General features: G+C 47.8%; 5 protein-coding genes across 5 annotated transcripts; 4 read left to right on the forward strand and 1 right to left on the reverse strand.

Annotated features, from left to right (window-relative positions):
• The first annotated feature begins 262 nt into the window (after nt 1–262).
• On the forward strand, nt 263–4155 carry LOC112892851 (F-box protein At2g05970-like). Its single transcript, XM_025959957.1, has 4 exons — nt 263–427; nt 1573–1695; nt 2283–3306; nt 3485–4155. The coding sequence occupies exons 2-4, from the start codon at nt 1676–1678 to the stop codon at nt 3920–3922; spliced, it is 1482 nt and encodes a 493-aa protein (XP_025815742.1). The 5' UTR covers nt 263–427; nt 1573–1675; the 3' UTR covers nt 3923–4155.
• Nucleotides 4156–4194: 39 nt separating this feature from the next.
• LOC112892127 (1-aminocyclopropane-1-carboxylate oxidase homolog 4-like) lies at nt 4195–5994 on the reverse strand. Its single transcript, XM_025959213.1, has 2 exons — nt 4978–5994; nt 4195–4588 (listed from the first exon to the last, which is right to left on the reverse strand). Exons 1-2 carry the CDS (start codon nt 5845–5847, stop codon nt 4334–4336), a joined length of 1125 nt encoding a protein of 374 aa, XP_025814998.1. The 5' UTR covers nt 5848–5994; the 3' UTR covers nt 4195–4333.
• A 2703-nt stretch (nt 5995–8697) lies between these two features.
• LOC112894408 (post-GPI attachment to proteins factor 3-like) lies at nt 8698–13798 on the forward strand. Its single transcript, XM_025962109.1, has 6 exons — nt 8698–8856; nt 8977–9102; nt 11968–12229; nt 12323–12522; nt 12611–12798; nt 13125–13798. The coding sequence occupies exons 2-6, from the start codon at nt 8999–9001 to the stop codon at nt 13409–13411; spliced, it is 1041 nt and encodes a 346-aa protein (XP_025817894.1). The 5' UTR covers nt 8698–8856; nt 8977–8998; the 3' UTR covers nt 13412–13798.
• Nucleotides 13799–14194: 396 nt separating this feature from the next.
• Nucleotides 14195–15073, forward strand: LOC112894916. Its single transcript, XM_025962759.1, has one exon. The coding sequence runs from the start codon at nt 14309–14311 to the stop codon at nt 14876–14878; it is 570 nt and encodes a 189-aa protein (XP_025818544.1). The 5' UTR covers nt 14195–14308; the 3' UTR covers nt 14879–15073.
• Nucleotides 15074–16576: 1503 nt separating this feature from the next.
• On the forward strand, nt 16577–17065 carry LOC112892852. The gene has a single exon (XM_025959959.1). The coding sequence runs from the start codon at nt 16577–16579 to the stop codon at nt 17015–17017; it is 441 nt and encodes a 146-aa protein (XP_025815744.1). The 3' UTR covers nt 17018–17065.
• Nucleotides 17066–17191: the final 126 nt, after the last annotated feature.

Below are 17191 nucleotides of genomic sequence, written 5' to 3' on the forward strand. Positions count from 1 at the left end.
GTCAAGTAGCTTTGTACTTTATATTGTCAGTTTGTCACAGTAGGACTCAAAAGAGAATGCTGAATGCCATATGTCTTTCGTGCCGATGCACTGCATAAAGGCATAAAACTGGGAAGGGGAAACGAAAAAGAAATTTCTTTTTTTTAAAAAAAAAAGAAAAATAAACCACCGTGGATCGCACGGGGGACCAATGTGGCAACTGGCAATGTCCAAATCAAACATAGTACCTGTCAAAGTCCCTTGGGCGGGCCCCATTGCAGGCAACCGATCTCCAATCCCAGCCTCTCTCCGTGCCGCGGGTTCCCCGAGAAATTGCCCGGAAATGCCCCACCTCGTCGACTGCTCTTGAGCTCTTCCCCGAGAATCCCCACTGCATCCTCTGCTCGTCCCCGCGGCTCCTGCAATCACTGTTGATCTCGGCGGTGAGGTGAGATCCGATGGCGTCCTCCCCTCTCCCACCCTCACCCCCTCCGATTCTTGGCTTCCTGTGGTGTGCAGACCGTTTGATCGGTTGATTTCGAGATTTATTGGAAGTTATTGACTTAGTTAGGGGATTAGGGTTCCTTGGTGATCAGTGGATCCATCCGAGGTCGTGCGGCGCCGATCGGGGTTTTGGGCGGCGGGGACGTGGGTCTGGGGTGGTCGATTGGGGGTTACGTAGGGTTTGGGGCGTGGGATTTTAGGCGTTCTTGAGTTCTCCATCTTCCAGTGGTGTGAATTGCAATCATGCTGCCGTTCCGGTGTTTCGATGCATGTATTTGCTATCATTAGAGACTGACGGCCCTTAACATGCACCGTGATCGCTGCTGATGTTTCTGGTTGGTTACCCATATTATGATCGATCCAAAGGATTGGAGTGATTTGTTCATCGTTAGTGTCAGGATGTTCATAAAATTTCGTTCTTTCTGTAGTCCTGCAAGGATCGTACCAAAAAGAAACACCCTTAGAGCAGCAGCATATCACCATCATTAATCAGCCGCCTAGACGCCCTATCACTGCCAAGATGGCCACGGAGCCCACCTAATCTGCCATCAGCTGTGAGGCAACATCCTGCTGCCCACCTAGTCCATTGTTTACAACACAGTTTACAGGAAATTATCATCTTCAACGACTTGATCCTTATTTCTTAATGTGATGGTACCTATCACCCCATCTTTTTGGTAACTGACTTTGTTTGCCTTTTATAATTCTCATCTTGTATGGTCTAGAATGTAAACCATAAAAAGACTAGATGGTTTCATAATTCAGACTGCTAAATTTGCAATGTTTTATTTACTTACATATATGTAGGAAAAAAAATTGGGTGAAGAGATAATATGTATTTTGGAAAAATAAACTGACTGCATGCTATGCCATTGAAGTTGAATGCTGGTGATAGAAACAAACCAATTCTTTAGGATTGAATACTTTTGTACCAGTAACAGAGGACATGATGGATTTTTGTTAAGCTAGCAATACTTAGACTGAAAGGTCCTCCTTCAAGCTATTTGAGTGCTGAAGTGCTGATTATTTTTTTATTCTCCCTTCAGTCAATTATGATAATTCATGTTGCCACTTGTCTTAAAGCAACAGGACATGCTCGCTCCTCCTCATTCTGCTGAAGTTCTTAGATATTTTTGGTCCACTCCTGTTGTCAAGTTTGGGCTTCTACAACAGCTAACTGGTTAATAGTGGCATGTCTGCAAAGGTGCCAAGGTACACAGACTTGGTTAAGTTACATTTGATGTAATTCTCTCACATTGATGATTTGTTTTTCAGTCTTGAGCTCACTGTTGTTTGATTGAAACAATAATATTAAAATGGGTTACCTAGCGCATGCTTTTATTGCTTTGTTCTAATAGAAAGGAGTCAAAGAACAAGTTTTGATTCAAAATCATGCATTAAGCTGGCATGCCCATGCCTGTCCACAAGGTTATATTATCTAAAGATTCGTATATATAGATGAATTATACGCTAAGCTTGATGAATGTGATTGTCAATTTTTCTCGTGCGAATGATTAACGGTTCACAGATTTTTTTTTTGAAGTCATGTAAATGAGAGCAGCATGTCAAATGGTTTTCTACCTATGTATCTAAATGTTCTTTTTTGTACCTATCACTATCAGCAATATAATGTGAATTCAACTCAGTTTGACTGGATTAGATACTGAATATTGATAACATTAGTGTTATTTTTAGTACCAGTTCACAAACTTGTCGCTAGAAATTGGTGTCTTTATTATATTGCAAGTGTCAATGATCATGGGCTCATGGCACTTGCTGATAAAAGGTTAATTTTTCAGGCGCCAAGAAATTACTTCTAGTGGCATGGCAGATTGGGCTACTCTTCAAACTGATATTGTTGGTATAATAATAAAGAAGCTTGCAATCCCTGATTACATCAGATTTCGTGCTGTGTGCACATCTTGGAACCATGTCTGCAAGGATGTTTCATACAGTCCAAGGGTGGACCCATGGCTGATGCTGCCCCAAAATCCGAATCCGCTTGGTGCTCAGTTTTTCTGCATTCCTGAAAAAAAGAATCAAAACATCCGCCTCCCTAGTACTGCTTCATTTTTTGGATCTGTCTGGGCTCCAGTTGGTTCTTTGAATGGATGGCTTATCTACTTCAGTCAAACTTATGGAACCATGCAACTGGTTAACCCCATCAGTGGCAGCCAGATCCAACTCCCCCCAATCGGACGCAGGACCTTCGCTAAGGCCAAGCTGCTTGAAATGAACGAGAGGAATTTTATCGTTGCTGTCCTCTACGGTGACGAGAAAGGTTATAAAATAACACGAAAAGGATCTAATAACTGGTCATCGGTCGAATCAAAACACATTTTGGATGATATCATCAAGCATAGAGGCCGGCTGTACACGTGTGATATGTATGGTACAGTTGAGTTGTGGGCAGAGCCGCCCCGTGCATGGCCAGATGAGGAAGTCACGCATCAGTGGAGGTTTCGCTGTCTGGTGGAGACCCCAGCTGGTGATCTGGTAAGGGTTAAGCGCCAGAGTCAGAACAAGTTTGCTGTCTGTACCTTGGACAAGGGGACCTTTTCCTGGGTTGAGACCGATAACATTGGGGATCTTGCACTGTTTGTGAGCCACTACAACTCGTTCTGTTTCCCGGCCAAGGACCACCCTAACCTGAAAGCAAACTGCATCTACTTCATCGACATCCACAACAGCCTGTGCGCGTTCAACCTTGAGCATAGTACAAAGGAGCTTGTCGAAACCCTTGAAATTGGCCCAGGCCGCAATGACCACTACTACCGGCGGCCCCAGCGAGACCAGCTCTTGTGGTTCATCCCTTCACTTAAGTAATATAGCCAATGGACGTTTTTCCCAAGATGGAGCTCGTATGGTATAGTAGGCTCCTATGGCTCAGAATTCCGAAGTATTGGACAACCTGCTATGCGTAGTACTAGTTTATATGTCTATGAACTTCTAAGTATTGGACATAATTGTGGTAGTCTGTTGCTAAATCAACTGTGTTAATTGTGGTACAGTTGAGTTGTGGGCAGAGCCGCCCCGTGCATGGCCAGATGAGGAAGTCACGCATCAGTGGAGGTTTCGCTGTCTGGTGGAGACCCCAGCTGGTGATCTGGTAAGGGTTAAGCGCCAGAGTCAGAACAAGTTTGCTGTCTGTACCTTGGACAAGGGGACCTTTTCCTGGGTTGAGACCGATAACATTGGGGATCTTGCACTGTTTGTGAGCCACTACAACTCGTTCTGTTTCCCGGCCAAGGACCACCCTAACCTGAAAGCAAACTGCATCTACTTCATCGACATCCACAACAGCCTGTGCGCGTTCAACCTTGAGCATAGTACAAAGGAGCTTGTCGAAACCCTTGAAATTGGCCCAGGCCGCAATGACCACTACTACCGGCGGCCCCAGCGAGACCAGCTCTTGTGGTTCATCCCTTCACTTAAGTAATATAGCCAATGGACGTTTTTCCCAAGATGGAGCTCGTATGGTATAGTAGGCTCCTATGGCTCAGAATTCCGAAGTATTGGACAACCTGCTATGCGTAGTACTAGTTTATATGTCTATGAACTTCTAAGTATTGGACATAATTGTGGTAGTCTGTTGCTAAATCAACTGTGTTAACATTTGAACTATTTTGAAGCTGTGTGTATCGCGTGTATGAATTTGGAACTTCGTTTCAAGCTGTTTCCTTTGGTAAGATGGCAAGCACACGACAGAAGAGGAAAACGAAACGGGAGCCAAATCTAGCATGACTGTTCTGAGCCAGAACAATTTCTTTACATTACCAGCAACCGCACACAGCTCTACACTACACAGGTCTGAATTTTTTGGGTCGACACTAGACAGTCACCACTTGCGTTACAGCTTGAAGTGATCGATTAGAGCTTTGCTCGCAAGGTCTCGCGAGAAGAAGGTCCCAAAGAACTCGCCCATGGTGAAATTCCTGTACTTGGGTGGGTTCTCCGAAGAAACCAGGCCTGGCAATGGCCCGTAGAAGATCGAGTCCCCTCTCTTTCCGGGACTGAAGAAGATGGCGATTGAGACTCTGGGTTCCTCGCGTGTGTTCATGGTCACCCGGTGCTCGACGCTCGGGTACTTGTCATTAGACATTATCTGATGAAAGGATAGGGTAGGGAAACAAAATGTTAGCTGAGACCATGCCGTGGCATTCTAAAGCTGCTTAACAAAACTCCCTAGAGTCGTATTTTAAAAATGTTTGATTTGGAAACATAACAACAATCTTATGTTTAGATTTGTTTTGAAAACATAACAAAGCTCCGTAGTCATGTGTGAATACAATAAGTTGTAACGCGAGAAATGGTGGTTAAAGTTGCACCCTGAAAATCAAGGAAAGAACATTTGAAAAGTTCCCAAATGATACAGACTCAACTGAATTGATGAATTGGCAGAACACTGAATTGAGAAATTTTAATTGTAACTGGAGTTTGACAGTTGAATGTAATTGGCTACGTTCGCAAAGCATATATAAAAAAAGATCTTACCTGCAAGAGGTCCCCGACGTTGATCACAAGCGCTCCCGGCACGGGCTTCACATCCACCCAGCAGCTTCTCCCTTCCTCATCCTGGTGCTTCACCTGCAGGCCACCAATCTCATCCTGCGCGAGCACGGTGAGCACGCCGGGGTCCGTGTGCGGGACGATGCCCATGGTGCGCTCGGGCTCGGGGCAATGCGGGTAGTAGTGGCACGCCATGACCTTGCCCTCGAGGCAGGACGCCTCCTCCAGCGCGGCGGGCCCGAGCCCGAGCCCCTCGGAGAGGAGCCCCATCACGGCGCGCGCCGCGGCGGTGGCGCGCGCCTCCCACTCGAGCACCTCGGCGCTGCAGACGGCCGGGATCCGGGCAGCGAGGTCGGGCCGGCGGTTGGGCCCGAGCAAGATCTGGATGGTGTCGCGCCAGCTGGCTGCGGGGGAGTTGTACAGGTCGACGTTGGTGGAGTAGTTGACCCCGCCGTCGACGGCGCGGCCGTAGTGCGGCGCGCGCTCGGCGGGCGGGAGCTCGTTGAAGGCGCGCACCGCGGCGAGGGCGCGCGCGGGGTATTCGCCGCCGCCGCCGTCCGCGGGCTGCGGGAGCGCGTGGTGGTAGTTGACGAGGTGGAAGAAGCCCCAGGTCCGGGCGGCCTCGGCGGCGGCCGCGGCGGCGTCGGGGAAGGGGAGGGAGAGGTCGACGACGGGGATGGAGACGCCGAGCGGGGCGAGCGGGATGGAGGCGTAGGGGTCCGGGTGGCGGAAGATCTCCGGGACGGTGGAGACGCCGGACTCCACGAGGCCGCGCACGCCCGTGCGGGACTCCTCGAAGGCCTTGAGCAGCTCGGCGCGGCCGGGAGCGGGCGCCGGGAGGGAGGCGGACGCCATCACCGTTGGGATGATGATCGGGTCGCTTGGAGCTGGACTTGCGTGGAGGGGAAGATGACTGTTTTGACGATGCGGGGGTGGCCCGTGGGCGCGGGGAGTTCGTTGCCAATCGTCCGCTTCGTCCTCTCCGAAACGCAATCCGAGCACGCAACCTTGGAAGTCTGGAAGCGCCGGATGAGACGGGGGAAGACGACGGGAGACGAGTCATCGGCGCGGCTACCACCTTGACGGAGACGGGCCGCGGTGCGGAGGAGCACGGCTGTGATATGATGGTCATACACACATGGCGAACAGCGCTCGACTGTCGACTCCGGTCCGGCTTTGTGGTTGGCTCTCACTCTTTCAATCATCGCAGAAAAAAATCTGCAAACGAGGGCTCTCTGTCTCCTCGACGTTTTTCTTGGATAGCCGGGCTGAACAACCAGTTCCTTTTCGTGCCGGCGTCCACCACGTCTGACGGTCTGAGCCATCTTTTCAGTCCCCGGCGACTCTCCGGTGATGTTGGGTTACCGGGTTAGGTTTTGGAGGTTGTCAATGAGGGAGCTTTCACGAAGAGAGCGTGGCGGGCATGGATCGGAAGAAAGGTCGGCCTAGACAAGTCGGGAAAATCTATATACCGTGCGCACGGTGGGAGGAGAGCCGTCGCAGAGGGGGGAGCGGCCGCCAGCGAGTTAGAGGAGGGGGGAGGGGAAGGGGTGGAGCGGCCGCTGGAGGGGTGGGAGGTGGGGGGAGCGACCACCCGCGAGGTCTTTGGCGGTCGGGGTGGTGGACGAGGCGGGGGAGTTTTAGGATTCGGGGTTACGGGGTGCGAGGGGCTTCAATGGCCTCCAGCTATAGAAGAGGAGGGGGATCGGAGGCGGCGGAGGACGGGCATCGGCGACGGTTCGGCCGGCGGAGGGTAAAGAGCGCCGCCGCCGGGCAGGGCAGGACCCCTGGTGGGCGGTGGCCGGCGGCTGGGGCGAGGAGAAGGTGACGGCGGTGGAAGGGCGGCGCGGCGGCGAGAGTGGTTAGCGGCAGCGGCGGTAGAGGGCGCCGCCTGAGCCGGGGGAGGCGGGGGCGCTCGGCTGCTGCGATTGGATGATTCCAATCGCACGCAGCAAGGAATAGACGTCCCTAGACAAGTCGGCCCGAAAAGGGTGCTAAGTGTGAGGCAAGACGGTGAGGAACATAACGGCTAGGGTGACGAAGGAAGGCGGGTGAGCAAGGCTATAGCAAGGGTATCTTGTTGACATCTTAAATGGAACGATCGAGTGGTAAAAGCATCTCCAGCAGGAGCGGGTGCGAGGCAATTGTGTTGTAAAATGGCTCACCGGAGTCGAGGAAGAACGGAAAAATTAAGGCGGTAGCCTGCGTTTGGTCAGATGGTGGGATGATAATAATGAGCAGCAGAGTAGGGTGGAGAGGCAAGGCAAGCGGAGGTGTAAGAGCATCTCCAAGAGTCTAGCCAAATCTCACTCTCCATATTCCCATTTAATTATCCATTTAGCTAAGATTCACTCTCCATAGTTAGGTACACTCCAGCAGACTAGCCAAATCCTTAACTATCCATATTCAAAATTTCAAATCACCCGTTCTTCTTTAAATCTACCGAGCTCACCTCCACCTCGGCTCCTCTCCCCCGCGGCCATGACACCTCCACCTTCTCCCTCTCCACTAGCAGCCGACGCCGCCACCCTCTTCCTCTTCTCTATCCATGCCACCGGCGGCAACGGCAGCCCAGCTCCCCTCCCCCTCTACTTTCCCCCACGGCCAGCAGAGTAGCACCAGTGCCCTCTCCTCTGCCTCCCAGCCGAGGTCCAGCAGCCAATGCCCCGAGCAGAGCCAACTCCCTTGCCTCCATGGAGCACCAAAATTTAAGGGAAACACACACCCGCGTAGCACCTAGCCCTCGGCGTCGAACAGCGGGAGGGGGCGCAGCCTCATGGCGCAGGCTTGACGGCGTCGCCGGCAAGAGCGGCGCTAGCTCGACGGCGCACCAGCGGGAGGGGGCGCGGGAGCTGCGTGGGCTCGACGGCGCCGCCGGCAGGAGCTGTGCTAGCTCAACGGCGCACCGACGGGAGGGGGCGAGCAGCGGAAAGTAGCGCGGGAAAGGAGTCTCTGGGAGGGGGAGGCCGAGATTGCAAGTGTGAGGCCTCGGCAAATATGCCTAGCGAGGGGGATGGATTCCGAGTGGGATTGCAAGCGGAGGTTGGTGGCGAACCTCCTGGATGCCGGTTTCTGCCCTTTCTCTTTTTTTTTACCGATCCAAATACAGATGGCGAGCCTGTTGGAGACGCTCTAATAAGCAAAGAAAAGTTAGATGTTATTTCAAACACTCGGATGTCCAATAGACAACTCTCCTTTTTATTAATGACAATTAATGAATTTAGAATTTTAAAAGTAGTATGCTTAGGCATCTTGATAAAAACTGATTTTGAAAGGAAAATAGCATGGACAATATTTTTGACTTTTGATTCACTAACAATATATTGTTAATTGTACAATTAACGCTATCTTAAAATTATTTATACATATAATTCTATTTTGTAACTTTTATCTCTACTATTTCTAAAGCAAGCAATGATTTTTTGATCCGTCAATCGGAATTCTAATCGAAATCCAAATAAATCAATTGGAATTCTAATTGAAACCTGAACAATCAATGCCTCACGATGTTACAGCACGACTGTACATGGAGTGAAAGAGCATAAAGTTGATGGTCTTATATAGATCCAAGATAGAATTTATAAGTTCCTCTCTGTTTTTTAGGAATTTATAAGTTTCTCTTATACAAGTTTCACATGTTTGAACCTTGGACTCGAAAACGAAGTCATTGGTTTCAGCCCATGGGTGTGGACAGGAAACAGGAACTAAAATCTCAAGCCCGCCCACGTGGGTTGGGCCGATTAGACATTGAAAACGCTCCATCTCTCTCGTGGCCTTCATTCCTGGCGGCGACTGGACGGCGGCGCCGCCCTTCGCCTCGCCAGGTCTTCGTCGGACCCTTCGCCGGCGGCGAGCATCCAACAGGTACGCTCCTTCTCTCCGTGCGAAACCGAGCACCCAAGCTAGTTGTATTCGGATCTGACGCAGTACATGCATCTGTACTGTACCCACTAACTTTGATTTTTCGCTAAAAAACTATCGCAGGATCCAGGGTGCGTCCGCCGCGATGGGTGGAAGCGGCTGGATTGTTCGGTTGGCTTCTCTCCTTGCTCTTGGTTTGGTGCTCAGCTCGGCCGAGGCTAGCCTCGGGGATGCTGATCCGCGGTACAGGTGAGACGCATCTCAGTGTGTTTCTTCAATTTTGACTGGTCTCCAGCAGTGGTAATGTATTCTTGTGCGAATTATTGTCTATGCCTAGACGTGAAGCCAATCCTGGTGCATCCAGAGCCCTTATACGGGGACTAGGCTGTGAGATTTCAGTATTTCTTATTTCCTTTGCAGAAGATATTCATGGTTGGACAGTTTTTTTAGGCCTTTATATATTTTATTTTCTGAGGCAGCATATTTGGACTCTTGTTCATCGTTCTAGAAAATGAATCATTTTAAGTAGTTATATTATCGTAAATCTTGGAAATGACCTATTGCTGGTGCTCCACTTGTCGTGCAAAGATGTGTTACTGTTTATATTGTGGTTGATGGCAAACCCCATGCTACCTAGTTTGCTACATAGAAACATATTCAAATTGAACAGAGCTCCTCCAAAGTAGATCGCATTTTTTTGAATTTTTTTGAGAGGAAATAGATCGCATTTTAATAGTAAAGCAGCTGAATCTCTTCCTTAAGTGGCAGAGATGCAGAGCAATATGAAATAAACTTTACTAGAAATGGCAGAGTTAAGCCCTGCTATGCCATTCTTAATAAGCCTACATCATTTCTTAATAAGCCTACATCATTTATAGTAATCGTCATTCAGGAAAAAAATTGCCCTGCCACCTTGGGATTTTAAGGATCACATCAAGATAATTGAAGTCATTCTGTGCCCACATAGGTCTATACAAATACCCCAATGCTCTCTAAGGAAGAGAGCATTACTAATTGTTGACCACTATAGTCATTAACTCCTTGTTGACCACTATAGGTGCACTACTTTATATTACTAGTTCCCAAACATTCAACACCTCTCGCTTGTATGTCCCAGGGATTAACCAGTCCAGCCATATTCAGTTAAAATGTATGCTATCCTCTAGTGTGTTGCAGATTCTGGTATCCATCAATGGTTCTGGTTTGTGCTTTTCTGTGAGAATACAGTAAGGTTTGGGCCCACTTGGTTGGGGGCCCGAACATTGTGCCTGATAAAAAGTGATGCCTAATTGTAGCCTAAAACTTTGATGCATTTTGCCTGCTCTGGCTGTTGTTTGTTTGGTTGGCACGCCTGATATTGAACTCTGTGCTAATGTACCTATGTGCTGGCTATAAAAAGCATATTATCTCAAACTGTTGTTAGATTAGATGTACTGGAGCACATACCATTTTTTGATATAAATGAATAAATTATCATTGCGTCATTAAGACATGCAATATTGCATCTACATGGCTGAGTGGGACATTAGCATCATTGAGCATTTAATGCAGAGCTAATAGCAATTAACAATGCACTGAATGTCAAGCGAATACTTTTGGTGCACCTGAGCAAACAAGGTACAGGCACGCGGAAGCCACCAATGAGGCTACAAGCCAGGCTCATTCCCTCGGGGTTCAGTCCGAACAGACCCTACATGTGTGGCTTCTTGCTCATCAGCATGACTTCCAAATATACCTGTCCACCACAACATTCTTTTAAGTGTACTGTTGTCCTTTCTATTCTAGTGAATGTACTTTATACCAGAGTATAATTTTCTGAAGGGTTACTGTTTTATAGTAGGACAGAAGTGAATAACATGTTTTCTGGTAGTGTTTACTGATATTCCTAGTATTTCATAGAATAAACTGAAATTTTCATAGTGATTTGTCTCTCATGCCGTGGACATCTGTTCTAATTGAACTCCAAACTGCAACTTATACATGCTATTCTCAGTTTTAGGATGAATTTAACCTAGTGACTAATATGTTTTTCCCAATTAATTGATCAAGTATAACTTTGCATATGTTCTAACTGCAGCTGATGCTGATCCGTGATGGTAGCATTAGGTCCTGCATTATGGATCTTGCTTAAATTTGTCATATTGAATGCCTATATTATTTTATTTCATTTGAGCGCAAATAGATCCATTTCTATAAGTAGTTAAACAACATATAAAGCAGCATACTGTATGCTAGCCCCTTTGGCGCAACATTAGGAAATGAGGATGCAACAGAGTGCGGTAGATGGTTTGCTTATTGACTGCTTTATTGCTTGTCTGAGATCATGTATTGATAGGTCTTTGGATAGAGCTGGTTCTGGAAATCTAATGCAGAGCAACTATCAACATCCAAATTAAAAAAAAAACAAACACTAGTGCTTAGGATGTATGTTCTTATCTGGCCCTTCATGGCAATGGTCCTGATGAACTACTGCTGCTATTGCATGGCTTGTGTGGATTCGTTGCTGTGCTGACTGTAGATATGTCTCCCCACAGAACTGGTAGGATTTCCATTGTATTACCTCCAGTGCAGTGTTGTTAGATGACTAAAACTAGGCATGTGAAGCTTTCGCTGAAGTTCAATCAATGCATTTGTTGAACTAAAAAGCAGCCTAGCTAGTTCACTTGCCAAAAGGGTACAAGCTCAGGTCAATGTTATGTTCTCCAAATTTCTAAATTCCATGTTTAAGTAGATATGTGCCACATTCAGAGGAGCAAGTATGTGTGTTCATGTCTTGTTTTTATCACTATTGTGAGATTTGCTTATAATCCCTTTTGCCTTTCATGGTTATTATATTCCTATTTGCATGTTTGCCGTACTTATTTATTGTAGACTCCTTTCATTTGCATATGCTAATACTGATAACACTCTTGGAATTCGGAAGTGATTTTAGTAGTTTAAGCTTCCCATTTGCCTTAGATAAAGTATGCACAGAAATGTCACATTATGAGTCTATCCTTGTTGATGCCATGTTGAGATTATTTATTACCTTTATTGTGGTGAACTACTTCAACAGTTCAACTTACAACTATTTAGAAGCTTATGAAAATCTTTATCCTGCTGATCATCCTTCAGAACTTGCGTGAAGGAGTGTCAAACTACAGGGATTATTGGGGAGAATATCATCAGCCACTGTCAGAACAAAGAGAATGACACATCTGTTGGAGGTTCTTGGTACAACCAGGAGCAGATTTACATGCAGTGGAAACAACTGACCTGCACGACAGACTGTCGTTACTTCTGTATGATGCAGAGAGAAGGCGAACGCCAGTCACTCGGTCTGACCCCTGTTAAATATCATGGAAAATGGCCGTTCTTACGTATTTCTGTCTTCCAGGTATGTCTTGTGCTGAAATGATCCACAGTGAAACAGCTATTTATACCACTAGTTCTTGTTGACACCTCAGTTAACTCTGACATCCTTCGCCAGGAACCCCTTTCAGCTGCACTATCTGCCATCAACCTCTTGATGCACTTCGTTGGCTGGCTTTCATTTTACCTTCTAGTGAAGTACAAATTGCCTCTTAGACCCCAGACCAAGAGAACTTATTATGAATACACTAGCTTATGGCATATCTATGCAATCTTATCAATGAATGCATGGTTCTGGAGCTCTATCTTCCATACTAGGTATGAACTTTCCAAAGCCTTTGATATTCTGCAACTTGGAGATACTACTGTAATCTGCGGTATCTAATTCATCATTCGTATTCTGTAGAGATATCGACTTGACTGAGAAATTAGACTACTCTTCAGCTGTTGCTCTTCTTGGGTACTCTTTAATCCTTTCATTGCTAAGGGCTTTCAATGTCAAGGATGAGGCTACCAGGGTGATGTTTGCAGCCCCTATTTTGGCGTTCGTTACAACACACATCTTGTATCTTAACTTCTACGAGCTTGACTATGGTAAGTTGCTTTAACTTGTTGCTAAACCATTTGCCCTCGCTATGCAAAGATCAAGCCCACTTATATATCAATTGCTTATTTTTCAAAGATTTAGCAATCTTCCGCTGCTTACCATGTCTTTTGTATTAAACAAACCATATATACCTCCTTTATGTACAGCTATAGATTTGTTAACAAAAGCCACCACAAGATGTTATCATTATTCATTAGTGAACAACAGATTAAGTGTTGGTTTTACTCTGTTTTGGTTCACACAAACCGGTTGCATCTGTACAAACATATTTAGGCATGCTACTCCGAAGTTTATCTGATGAATCTTTTGTCAGGATGGAACATGAAAGTTTGTGTGGTGATGGCTGTGGTTCAACTTCTAACGTGGGCAGTTTGGGCTGGTGTAACCCGACATCCATCACGACTCAAAATTTGGACAGTTGTTTTTGGTGGAGCGCTGGCTATGCTTCTTGAACTCTATGACTTTCCTCCGTACATGGGCTATGCCGATGCCCACTCACTGTGGCATGCGAGTACCATTCCACTCACATATCTCTGGTGGAGCTTCATTAAGGATGACGCGGAATTCCGTACCTCAACTCTTATCAAGAAGGCGAAGTAACCAAAGTGTCAGGACTGTTAACATTGGATCTAGGAGGATCACCTTTCATGGTCTACTCAAGGAACATTGGGACATTAGTGTTATCGGACATCAAGAAACATCAGTATATTTGCCCCCTTAATGCTCCTGTCATCAGTCCGAAAAGACATCCTCATGCACTCGCGATTTTGGTCCACAAATTCAGCATCTTCTTTTGGGCACTTCTGATCTGTCTTTTGATTCACCTGTACGTATATTCTGTGATTGTCTTTGTGGTCTTGTGGAAAAGTGTGGCTTGTGTGTATCCGATGATGTGCAACCTTTGTAAGATCCTGAAGCGCCCTTTATACAAACTTATGTAGTTATGTCACGAAGATTACCATATTTACACGTCTGAGGTTTGAAACATGTGGAAGATAGAATTTGAATTTGAAACCAAGGTGCTTTGTAGCGTGCTTAGTTTTAACCGGGTGCAATGGCCTGTTTTGTGGTAGTGACGGCTTTCTAATCAACTTTTTTAACTAGGGAGGGAAATTACATCTGAACTCCAAAAGTGATTTTAAATTGATCTGGTTTCTACCTCGCCGAAAAATATATTGAGTTCTCTTCTGAATAGTCTATTGTCACATTCAGATATACCAGACCAACCATGGACACGTCCAAGAGACGCGGGAAACCAACGCGCTAGAGCACATCAACACGCCGCTTCTCTGCGCTTTCTCTGAAACTTCTTTGGCTTGCTCCGGCTGCCTTGTGCTCCTATAAAAGGCACCGGTCTCCTAGTGGAGCTCTCAACGAAACAAACACACACCTGCGACTGCAACACCCCGTCGACTTCGAACTGCAGCTCGAGCTAGCTCTCTGAACTTCCGACGATCACCGGCGGTCGCAGTGCCTGTTCCACGGTCGCCGCCGTTCATGGAGCCCGTGTTCGCCGTCGCGCAAGAATCGTCAGTGCCGCCACAGCAGCAGCCGCATCGGTTGGGCGAGACGATGCCGGTCCAGCGCGGGGGCTGGCGCCGCCCGGCACGCTGCGCGCTCGCCGTGGCCCTCTTCCTCGTCGTGACCGGCAACTTCGCGTTCGCGGCGTACCGCGCGCGCCACCGCTCCCGCGACCTCTCGTTCGTGCTCGTCGCATACTTCCTCCTCGCCCTGCTCGTGTGCTGCGTCGCGAGGCTCGAGCAGCTGCGGCGGGACCCCGCCGCCAGGGTGGCCGAGCGGCGGTGGCTCAGGATCGGGGTGTGGGGCGTCTCCGTGGCGCTGGCCAACACGTTCGCGTCCCGCGTCGCCGACGCCATGCCGAGGCTGGCGCTGAAGCTTGTCGTCTGGGGGGTCACCGCGGTGGTCCTCGGACTCGGGTTCTACTTCCTTTTCTTCAGCAAAGACGCCGATCGCTGCTCCGACGGGGAGCTCGGGCGTGGCCAAGCTGATGCCGGCCGCCGGTCGGCGACGGCTTTGCACCAGCAGTCCCCGGAGGAGAAGGTCTAATGCATCATGTGTTTAAGCCCGCGCGCATGTACTGCTACATCCTGGAATTGGGAAATCTCGCTATTATTCTATTCTTTTGGCATTTCAAATAATTGTGTACATTCTTTCATGAAACAAAGATGTGAATCTGTGATGTAATCCAGTTAACGTAGTTGTATCTCCTTATTGTCAATAAAACTTATTTTTCCAACTTTACAGCACAGAGTAATGTTGTTGGGGACATACATGCACCATTGTTCTAAATACTTGAAAAAAAAAACTTCCCATGTGTTTAAATGAACATCCAAGAGTGCAAAACTTTAGCACTAAGAATATGGATGCAAGTCCTGCTTTCTCGGATCTGGGTTCGAACCAAAACTCATTTAATTGAACTAATCTAAATATCAAGACAAAGAAAATGTGATAGAAATTGAATTAAGTTGTCCAAAATTACCCATTAGGTATTCACTTGCATTTCCAATGATCCTTTTTTTTTGTGATCCTTCAAAACATACCAAGAAGTACCATTTTTTTTTGGCAAGGAAGGAATAGCAAATAAATAACTTGTACTGTATAAAATTTGTTGCGCTCTCCAACAGCAAAAAATGTAAACTGTAATGCGCCGGAAGCAACAGCAGGAACTATTACTCCCACTCAGTAAAGTCATCTTTAGGTGCTAAAAATATGTGAGAATTCTCCACGAAACAATGTTAATTTGCCGGTTGAAACGATCAACTGTTCTAATCCATTGGCACACCTGATCTTGACGGGGATTGTATTTTTTTAAAGGAACTGGCAAGAGCTTTGCCGTTCATATATTAATGGAGGAGACTGGGAATGTTATCAGATTGCAAGATCCCCTCCCGTGGCTCCGTCCTCCTAAAAAGATAAAATTGTCTTTTTTTTAAAAAAAAGGTGAAGATAAGCTTGTAAGATTACTGTGCACGTCGGGTACTTTGTTCCTCTCTGCTGGTCACACCCTCTTCACCGGATAAAGCTAGGCGACACCTAGCCCGGCGCGCACGCCACCCAAACCGGAGTAAGCGATGGGAACAAGAACAGAGCAGCGGGAAGTGCAGCGCCAATTCCAGAGATCCCAAGGACTACGGTGTAAACGCTACGACCGCTGACCTCGCCGTAACGGATAATCTCAAGCAGAACCACCTCTAGTCAATTAGATCCATTAGTCAATTCCGAGATAACGCGGCCGATCGATGATGATGATGCGATTAGAAAGGCTGGGAAATTTCTGCCTGTCGAGTTCATCACCTCGCTTGGAGAAGAAGCAGGTCTCTGTTGACTGCTTTATTTTTACCTGCTTCTTGTTGGATAGAAGTTAGAAGCTTGATGCACTGTAATTCGGTGAAAGATCACTTTCTCTAAGGGAGGAGAGGCCTCTGATTCTCTACTCTCTTTTTTACCATTTTATCTCAAAGGGAGGAGAGGCCGGATCGGATTCGAACTGCATCAAGAATCAAAGGTGGCGTTATTCTTGTGTGCCTAGAACAAGAAGTGGACTTCATCAAAAAAGAAAAAGAACAAGAAGTGGACTTGGGTCAACGTCCGTCGTCCTTGTTTAAATTTCAAGTGAAATTCCCGCCAACGTCTCCCATGCTTCACGCTTTCAGCAAGCCAGTATAAATTTGGTGGCGTTCCCTTCGTTACTGTTTGCAAGACAAGGCACACGAGCCACTGTACGTGCACGCGAGCACACCACTGATGGCCATTGACGATGGCAGCAAGCAGGCAGCAGCTCGGCCGAGGACGTCGCCGGAGCAGGCGAAGAGCCGCTCGCTGCGCAGGCTCCCGCACGTCGCCTGCCTGGTCCTCGCGGCCGCCCACCTCGCGCGGGCGCCGCGGGACCTGGCCTTCGTCGCGGCCGCGCACGCCGCCCTCGCGCTGCTGCTCCTCTGCGTCGGCAGGCACGAGGCGGCGCCCACCGCCGAGGCGAGGGGCCGGCTCAGGGTTTTGGTCTGGGCGCTGTCCACGGCGCTGACGGGCTTGTTCGCCTGCCGCGCGGCGGCGGCGGTGCCGCCGCCGCTGGGCGTGCTCGTCTACGGCCTGGCCCTGCTCGTCACTGCCGGTGGGTTCGTCTTGCTGTTCCTCGGCGACGCCGGGGACTTGTGGACACGTGAGAAATCTCAGGACAAAGGTCTCTGAGTTCTACTACTAATCACCCGGAGTTTACATTTAAAACGAGTTTTAACAAAGGTCTCTGAGTTCTACTATCGTACGCGCTGTTTTCAAATTACACGAAATTAAAAAGTACCACGTGGGTCTACTGTGTAAGGTTGTTTCTGTCCGAATCTTGTCTCATGGAAATGGGCCGAGCTC

This window comes from Panicum hallii, chromosome 5 (genome assembly GCF_002211085.1).
Source record: "Panicum hallii strain FIL2 chromosome 5, PHallii_v3.1, whole genome shotgun sequence".
In the NCBI taxonomy this organism is placed as follows: Eukaryota; Viridiplantae; Streptophyta; class Magnoliopsida; order Poales; family Poaceae; genus Panicum; species Panicum hallii.

Excerpts from the sequence above, each read along its gene's own strand:
- LOC112892851 (XM_025959957.1), top strand. The coding sequence starts at position 1,676 with ATGTCTGCAAAGGTGCCAAG. Across the intron at positions 1,696-2,282 it reads ATGTCTGCAAAGGTGCCAAG|GCGCCAAGAAATTACTTCTA; the intron begins GTACACAGACTT and ends TTAATTTTTCAG. Across the intron at positions 3,307-3,484 it reads GGTTCATCCCTTCACTTAAG|TGTGGTACAGTTGAGTTGTG; the intron begins TAATATAGCCAA and ends AACTGTGTTAAT.
- LOC112892127 (XM_025959213.1), bottom strand. The coding sequence starts at position 5,847 with ATGGCGTCCGCCTCCCTCCCGGCGCCCGCTCCCGGCCGCGCCGAGCTG. Across the intron at positions 4,589-4,977 it reads ACGTCGGGGACCTCTTGCAG|ATAATGTCTAATGACAAGTA; the intron begins GTAAGATCTTTT and ends TCCTTTCATCAG.
- LOC112894408 (XM_025962109.1), top strand. The coding sequence starts at position 8,999 with ATGGGTGGAAGCGGCTGGATTGTTCGGTTGGCTTCTCTCCTTGCTCTT. Across the intron at positions 12,230-12,322 it reads TACGTATTTCTGTCTTCCAG|GAACCCCTTTCAGCTGCACT; the intron begins GTATGTCTTGTG and ends ATCCTTCGCCAG. Across the intron at positions 12,523-12,610 it reads AGCTCTATCTTCCATACTAG|AGATATCGACTTGACTGAGA; the intron begins GTATGAACTTTC and ends CGTATTCTGTAG.
- LOC112894916 (XM_025962759.1), top strand. The coding sequence starts at position 14,309 with ATGGAGCCCGTGTTCGCCGTCGCGCAAGAATCGTCAGTGCCGCCACAG.
- LOC112892852 (XM_025959959.1), top strand. The coding sequence starts at position 16,577 with ATGGCCATTGACGATGGCAGCAAGCAGGCAGCAGCTCGGCCGAGGACG.